Genomic DNA, 7,864 nt, shown 5'->3' with positions numbered 1-7,864 from the left:
CCCCCTCCCCATCTGTTCGTGCCTCGCCTCTCTAGATTCCTTTCAATAAAAACACTTGGGGAGGGAACAAGTGATAGTACCTCAGGCAGGGCGCTTGCCAAGCAAGCGGTCGGCCCAGGTTCAATGCCAGGTATTCCCCACTGCCAGGAGTATTGATCCTTCAGTGCAGAGCCAGGAGTAACTACTGGGTGTTTTTGGTTTTGGGTCACACCCAGCAGCACTCAGGGGTTCCTCCTGAGTCCACTCTCAGAAATCACTCCTGGCAGGCTCAGGGGACCCTATGGGATGCTGGGATTCGAACCACTGTCTTCCTGCATGCAAGGCAAACGCCCTACTTCCATGCCATCTCTAGGGCCCCAGCACCTCTGGGTGTAGTCCAAATCAAGACTTTTGCTTCATTAAAACAAACTTTATTTTTGTTTGGTTTTTGGCTCATACCCGGAGGTGCTCAGGTATTACTCTTGGCTCTGCACTCAGAAATCACTCCTGGCAGGCTCCGGGGACCATATAGGATGTTGGGATTCGAACCACCGTCCGTCCTGGATCGGCTGTGTGCAAGGCAAACGCCTTGCCGCTGTGCTACCTCTCTGGCCCCACAAACTTTATTTTAAAAAGAAAAGCAAGCGATGCTGCCAGGAGTAAAAAAGCGGGAAAAGAAAAATAATTAGGGGCCCGACAGATAGTGCAGGGGGAAAGGTGCTTGCTGGAGTTGCCCACCGTCGACCTGGATTGGGTCCCTGGCATGCCAGAGGGTCCCAGAGCACCGTCAGGAGTGATTCCTGAGCCAGACCACCGCCGGCTGTGTTGAAAATAAAACAAGCCAAAAAACAAAAAACAAGCAAACAAAAATTAACGGTGAAAAATCAAGCGATTCCGCCCGGAGTAAAGATGGCCGCGCCAGCGAAGTCTATTTCCGCCCAAACCGAATAAGGGGGGGGGGAGAGACAGCAGCGCATGCGCCCCGGAGGGTACTTCCGCCCTTTCCAAAGATGGCGCCGGCGGAAAACGCTGGCTACAGCCGGGCGGTCATGGCCGCGTCCAGACTGGAGCTGAACCTAGTGCGGTTGCTATGCCGCTGCGAGGCGATGGCGTCGGAGAAGCGGGACCCCGACGAATGGCGCCTGGAAAAGGTGAGGCGACCCCACGTCGGGGCGAGCCGCGCAGTTCTGAGGGGGAGCCCTGGACCCGGTTGGCCCTGCTTAGCGGCTGCGACGTCTATACGAGACAGGCTCGTCCCTGGACACGCCCCTTTAGTGACAGACCACGCCCCTCGCTCTAGGTCACGCCCACACTCGGGGCACGCCCCTTGTCGCAGGCCCAAGCTGACCCCTCCTTTCCCTCCTAGTATGTTGGTGCCTTGGAGGACATGCTGCAAGCCCTCAAGTCCCAGGCCAGGTGAGCACGGGGCACGGGAGCCCGGTAGGACCAGCGCTCCAAGCCCTGCCAGGGGAGCCCTGCTAAGTCCCTCGATGTCTCCTCTCTGCCTGCAGCAAACCCGCCTCCGAGGTGCTCAGTGAATATTCCCGCAAAGTGGATTTCCTCAAGGGGATGCTGCAGGCTGAGAAGCTGGTGAGCAGCGGGGAGGTCCCTGGCAGCCCATGGCAGGGCCCCTGCATAAAGTGCATGCATTCATGATGATTCCTCTGGGCTACATGTACTTCTTGCCTTCTCTAAGAAGGTGCCCGCCTGGGGCCAGACAGACAGCATGGAGGTAAGGCGTTTGCCTTGCATGCAGAAGGACGGTGGTTCGAATCCCAGCAGCCCATATGGTCCTTCGAGCCTGCCAGGAGCGATTTCTGATGGAGCCAGGAGGAACCCCTGAGCACTGCAGGGTGTGACCTAAAATCAGAAAAAAAAAAAAAAAAGAAGGTTCCCGTCTCTAACCATTGTCACTCGCCCCCACAGGCATCCTCCTCCGAGAAAGCTCTCGCCAACCAGTTCCTCGCCCCAGGCCGTGTGCCCACCACAGCACGGGAGCGGGTGCCAGCCACCAAGACCGTGCACCTGCAGTCTCGGGCTCGCTACACGGGCGAGATGCGCGGAGAGCTTCTGGGCACGGTAGCGGCTTCACCTGTGTCCGGGGCGGGCAGGATTGGGCACCAGCGGGAGGGCAGGAGCAGCAAATACAGTCAGACCAAGGGGCCCAGAGGATGTTTGGGGGCAGGACGGACTCCTGGGCCTTCAGCCCTGGGCAGTCAGACAAGAGTTCCCAACTGAGGAGCACGGTCAGCAGGTTTTGCTAGACGAATAAGTTTGACACAAAACATCAATAAAAATGGCTCCTACTGGGCCCAAGTGATGCCACAATGGGGAAAGCATTTGCCTTGCACGCAGCCAACCCAGGTTCGATCCCCCGCCTCCCATAGGTCCCCCAAGCCTACCAGGAATAATTTCTGAGCACAGATCCAGGAGTAACTCCTGAACGCCGCCAGGTGTGGCCCCTCGGAAAAAAAAATGCCTCCTAACTACCTGGGATCGCCCAGAACAAGGGTAGAAGACAGTTTTCCTCAGTACTGCCAGGCAGTTGCCTCCTTTTGAGGCTCAGCATGAATGCCCAGAAGTCACAGGACTTTTTCGGGTCGATGACTGGGGACAGGAATGGGTGACAGATGTGTGACACCACTTTCTTTCTCCCCCAGGAGTCTGCAGACGGTGAGTACCCCAGGCACCTGGAACCCTTCAACCACGCTGGTCTAGCCTGCTCACAAGAGGGCCCTATCAGGGCACATTTGGCACAGGAGAGAAGAGGTGCCCACTAGGGAAATGGGGCCTAGTCCTTAGCTCATGAGGCCAAGGTGGGGGCAAAAAGGGGCACATGTAGGGATTAACCCTGCTGAAGGGGGAGAGAGCTGGGCTGCAGGAGCCAGACTGCTGGGTACAGCAGGGGTGGGGGCAGCCAAAGCTCAAGGGCACCCCCTTCCCACCTTCTCCCTAGAGCCCCAGCCAGGTGTGAGGAAGAGAAGGTGAGTGTCTGCGTGTCGTGCATGGGGGGACCCCTCCTGGGGGTGGGCCGTCCCTCCTGGGGACTTTGGGACACACTAGTCTCTTCCTCTCCCCGCCTGTGCTCCCTGGTATGTTGTCAGTGGCATTTCGGGGCCCAGTTCGGGGAACGAGAAGCCTCAGTCAGCCGCCGAGCTCGACATTGTGCTTCAGCGCCAGCAGCACCTGCAAGAGAAGCTGGCCGAAGAGATGCTGGGCCTGGCACGGAGCCTCAAGACCAACACGCTGGCGGCCCAAAACGTCATCAAGATGGACAACCAGGTATGGGCACTCCAAGGGATTCTGCTGCCGCTGTTTGAGGGGCTGGGGCCTAGTGGGATGCACAGGAGTGTGATAAGGGGCCCCTCTCCTTGACCACCCCACCCCACCCCATGCCTCATGCCAGACGCTGACCCACTCGCTGAAGATGGCCGACCAGAACCTGGAGAAGTTGAAGTCGGAGTCTGAGCGGCTGGAGCAGCACGCGCAGAAGTCCGTCAACTGGCTGCTCTGGGCCATGCTTGTCATCGTCTGCTTCATCTTCATCAGCATGATCCTCTTCATTCGCATCATGCCCAAGCTCAAATAAAGGCACCCTAGTTCCACCCTGCCTGCTCACAGGTCAGCAGTCGCCAACACAAGCTCAAATAAAGGCACCCCAGTTCCACCCTGCCCGATCACAGGTCAGCGGTCGCCAACACCCCCACCCAGAAATCCACCCCCAAACTTCCCGGCAGGCAAGTCAGAGCTGGGCAAGATCGTCCTTCATCCCTCTGGGATCAGGGTGAAGCCTGCAGGTCAGCCTGGAGGAGTGGCATCAGCGGGTGAAGGCGTATTCTGGGTTGCAGTAGATGATTGTTAAGGGACAGGCCCATCCCACCACCCCTACACAGCAGCCGCAAGGAATTTGGGGTGCCGGAAAGCCGCTGAAGTCCAAGAACTGTGCTGGACCCTGAAGGTAATCTAGGATTCCCAGGAACAGATTCGGGGTGTGCTGTCCCCTGCTACAGATTCTGGGACCAGGGATCAGAGGTGGTGGCGGGTGTGGGCAGTGCCAAAGCCCAGATGCCCTCGGGGGTTATGGTAGGCACCACCAAAGGAACATTGCTCGGTAGATGTAGCTGTGGGGAGGCACACCTGGTGTTGCTTAAGGGCTACTTCCAGCTCTGGGGCTGTGAGATACCAGGGAGGAAGTTGGGTGCTCCCACCCAGCGTTCTCTGCTGCCTTCTAGTGGCTACAAATCATTATTCTTTCCTTTGGGTATTATTTCATTCAGAAAGACAGTACCGAGGTAGGGTGCTTGCCTTGCACGTGGTCGACCTGGATTCGATCCTCCACATCCCAAAGGGTTCCCTTGAACACCACCAGGGGAACTTCCTGAGTGCAGAGCCAGGAGTCAACCAACTCTGAGCACTGAACATAGAGCCAGCCAGGAGTAGCCCCTGAGCGCTGCCGGCTGTGACCCAGAAACCAAAAAAATAAAGGGGTCGGAGCGATAGCACAGTGGTAAGGCGTTTGCCTTGCACGCGGCCAACAACAGGACCGGTCCCGGTTCGAATCCCGACATTCCATATGGTCCCCGAGCGTGCCAGGATTGACCCCTGACCACCGCCGGGTGAGACCCAAAGATAAATAAAATTGCTGGAACCAGAGTACATGCCTCGCATGCAGCCAACCCAGGCTCCATCCCCAGCACTGCATCAGCCACCCCTGAGCATCGCTGACCGTGGCCCTCCCTCCCCGGAGAAAGCTGCAATTGCTACGGGGCCTGAGAGGGGGTTCCCGGGAGAAGCAAGCAAGGCCGGGAGCGTGCAGGAGGACCTTGCAGGCAGGACGCGCGCTGGGTCAAGCGCAGCATCGCAGTCCAGAGAGACTGCAAGGCATGGCCCCCAAAGACGGCCGAAACGCAGCTTCTGAGTAAACTGAGGAAGGCGAGTGCCGCCAGATCCCCAGGTGTCCTGGGGGAAAAGTCCCAAAAGTCAGAGACATGAACTCCCTGGTACCCAGAACTGGCCCCGCCGTCGCCTGGCTCACACGACAGGCCCCGCCCCTTAACCCTGGGCCCGCCTCTAAGCCCACGGCCAATCGGAACCTGCCATAGTCGAGCTCCGCCAATCAGTGCCCGGCTGCGGATGGCCACGCCCCTCGACCCTGTTTCCAATCAGTGCCCGGCTGCGGCTGGCCGCGCCCCTTCCCCTGTTTCCTTTTCTTCTCGCGGTGGCCAGGCCCCGCCCCTATCCGGCCCACTCTGGCCACGCCCCCGCAAGCCCAACCCGGCTGCGGCGCGAGCTCCTGCAGGGTCGTGTCCACTGCAGTTCCTGCCGACGCCCAGGCGCGGCACCGCGGACGCTGGGCCAGGTAAGCCGAGTGGGAGCGGAGGGTGCCGCCAGCGCGCGGCCCGGACCGAGATCCGGGGGGACCGCTGGGGCCCGAAACACCCCCGGGAGCGGTGCAGCGGCGAGACTGTGGTGGAACGCCTCGGGACTCCGCCCGTGTCGTCCCCCAGCTCATTTGCATGGGCCTCTTCCGGGTTCTGTCTCCTGTGGGCGGGGTGGGCTCCGCGGGCCAATCGCAAACGTCCGCGCACGGGCCAATCACGATCGTCCGTGCGCACTGCGGGCCAATCACGAGCGCCCGTGCGCAGGAGGGGCGGGCGCGCCCCCGCAGGCTCCGCCTCTTCGTGTCCGCAGGCCGCTCGCCGCCCTCACCCGCCACGCGCGGGCCTCGACGCTGCCCGCACCGCCCGCCCGCCGGCCCGGGGCTGCCCGCCCCGCCCCGCCGCCCCGGGCCCGATGTCACCCCGGGAGCGGCCCCGGGGACACCCGCACAGCCGCCCGCCTGACCCCGGGCCCCCGGTGAGTGGGCAAGCTTGGGCGGCCGCAGGTCCCCCAAACCCTAATCCTCGAGTCTGACCCCCCGGTCACCGCCGCTTCCCGCTGCCCCTGCAGCTGGTGCTCAGCACCGCCCGCCGCCCCCGATGCCAGCCTCAAGCCCACGCCCGCAAGGCCAGGCCCAAGAGGATCGTGTTCGAGGACGAGCTGCCCTCCCTGCACACCACCATGCCCCGAGACGGCGCCCCGAAGAAACCGGCCCTTAAGCCTCCCCCGGTGCCCGACTACGAGCTGTGAGTGTCTCCGGACCTGACCGCGGCAGTCCTGAGCACTGCAGGATATGTAGGGAAGGGGCACCAAGACTGACTGGGGTGGAACAGCTGAATAGGAGTTTGCCAGGTTAAAGGGGAGCGCAGGAGGTGGCCCAGCACAACGGGAGCCAAGAGAAGCATGTTAGCAGGACTGGGGCCCGGAGTACCGGAGCAAGAGCATTTGCCTTGCACGTGGCTGAGCCTAGCTGGATCCCTGGCATCCTATTGGTCCTGCAGGAGTAACCCCTGAGCACTGCCAGGTGTGGCCCCAAAATTAAAATAAAAAGGCAAATTAACAGGACTCGGGGGGGGAGGACTTCACCCACATGCCACCCTGCAGGAAGTATCCTCCTGTGAGCAGCACCAGGGCGAGGAGCCGCTATGCTGCCGTCTTCCGTGACCAGTACCCCGAGTTCTTGGAGCTTCAACAGGAAGTGGGCCAGGCGCAGGCGAAGCTGCAGCAGCTGGAGGCCTTGCTGAGCTCACTGCCAGCGCCCCGAAGCCAGGTCAGCGGCGGGAGCAGACCCCTGACGGCAGACCTCAGCGCCCATGTTGGCCCAGGTCCTGCATTCAGGCCCGGCTGCACAGCCCGGGGTTCCATTTCACCCTGAACACCCAGGCCTGAGCCTCCCCATTTCCCCCCTGCAGAAGGAGGCACAGGTCTCTGCCCGCCTCAGGAGGGACCTGGAAAAGAAGCGGATGGTAAGTGGGAGGGAGGAGAAATGGCTGGTGCTCCTGCCACCCGTGAGGAAACAGACGCGGACAGGACAAAGTAGCTGTCGTGACCCCGGGCTCTTGCCCACCCAGGACCCCAGCTTCCTGGACAAGCAGGCACGCTGCCGCTACCTGAAGGGGAAACTGAGGCACCTCAAGATGCAGATCCGGAAGTTTGACGAGCAGGACCATAGTGAGGACTCTGTGTTCTTCTGAGCATCCTACAGCTGGCCAACGGGCAGCAACCCCCCACCTGGAACTGTCTGCAAAGGCCTTTCAACCCTTTGGCCCCTCCTCCAGGAAGTCTTCAGCAGTTCCTCTGAAGCTCCCTCCCACCCCAGGGTTCCTCTGCCCACCATCTCTCTCAGGTTCCACTGCAGTCAGTGGAACAAACATTAAATGACTATTGAATATAATGATTTATCACTCTAAGTCACCACCAATGCAATACACTGGTCTCCCATTTTCCAGTGGTAAACTGAGGTTTTCAGGAAGGATGCGGGGGCACCCTCTCTGCCCAGAGCTTCAGGAGCCCTTCCCGATCATAGGCCAAGCAGCTGGCACTCGCTCGCCTTGCTTGGTGGCCTCCAAGTGTGCTGGGCAGTGCTCAGAGAATTTCTGTACTGTGCAACCCAGTGCCCTGCAGGGGGTGAGCTCAGCCCATGAGCTCTGGGAGGCATGGTGCCACCCTAGCTAAAAGGCGAGCACTGCCAAAGGCATTGGGATTCCTTATCCGTGCTCAATGGACTCATCTTTATTTGCTGGTACCCACACAAGCACAGTGAGGGGTAGTGTGAGCCAGTCTGTGGGCACTGGGACACCTATGTAGTGCTAGGACTGTCTAGGGGAACCCCTCTTGGGGCTGTGACTGCACCCTGAACCCACCCACAAACCCTGGAGCTGTCCAGCCCAGCGGTCACAACCTCCTGTGAAGGGGCCCTGGACAAGAAGTGCACTGATTAGGCCAGCAGTACTGGGGTGCAGAGGGTGCAAGTGTGGGCCAAGCTTCCCAGAACAAGCTCGGAGAC

At 60.5% G+C, this 7,864-nt stretch overlaps 2 protein-coding genes across 2 annotated transcripts; both read left to right on the top strand.

Annotated features, from left to right (window-relative positions):
• The first annotated feature begins 989 nt into the window (after positions 1-989).
• USE1 (unconventional SNARE in the ER 1) lies at positions 990-4,213 on the top strand. Its single transcript, XM_049787759.1, has 8 exons — positions 990-1,130; positions 1,346-1,395; positions 1,491-1,569; positions 1,906-2,073; positions 2,938-2,963; positions 3,084-3,261; positions 3,386-3,570; positions 3,633-4,213. The coding sequence occupies exons 1-7, from the start codon at positions 990-992 to the stop codon at positions 3,566-3,568; spliced, it is 825 nt and encodes a 274-aa protein (XP_049643716.1). The 3' UTR covers positions 3,569-3,570; positions 3,633-4,213.
• Positions 4,214-5,112: 899 nt separating this feature from the next.
• Positions 5,113-7,255, top strand: OCEL1 (occludin/ELL domain containing 1). The gene is made up of 5 exons (XM_049788389.1): positions 5,113-5,835; positions 5,929-6,104; positions 6,463-6,628; positions 6,771-6,824; positions 6,930-7,255. The coding sequence occupies exons 1-5, from the start codon at positions 5,113-5,115 to the stop codon at positions 7,050-7,052; spliced, it is 1,242 nt and encodes a 413-aa protein (XP_049644346.1). The 3' UTR covers positions 7,053-7,255.
• The last annotated feature ends 609 nt before the right edge of the window (positions 7,256-7,864 follow it).

Source organism: Suncus etruscus, chromosome 15 (assembly GCF_024139225.1).
Source record: "Suncus etruscus isolate mSunEtr1 chromosome 15, mSunEtr1.pri.cur, whole genome shotgun sequence".
NCBI lineage: Eukaryota > Metazoa > Chordata > Mammalia > Eulipotyphla > Soricidae > Suncus > Suncus etruscus.
The sequence above is the reverse complement of the archived record's forward strand: the minus strand, read 5'-3'. Positions and strand labels throughout refer to the sequence as shown.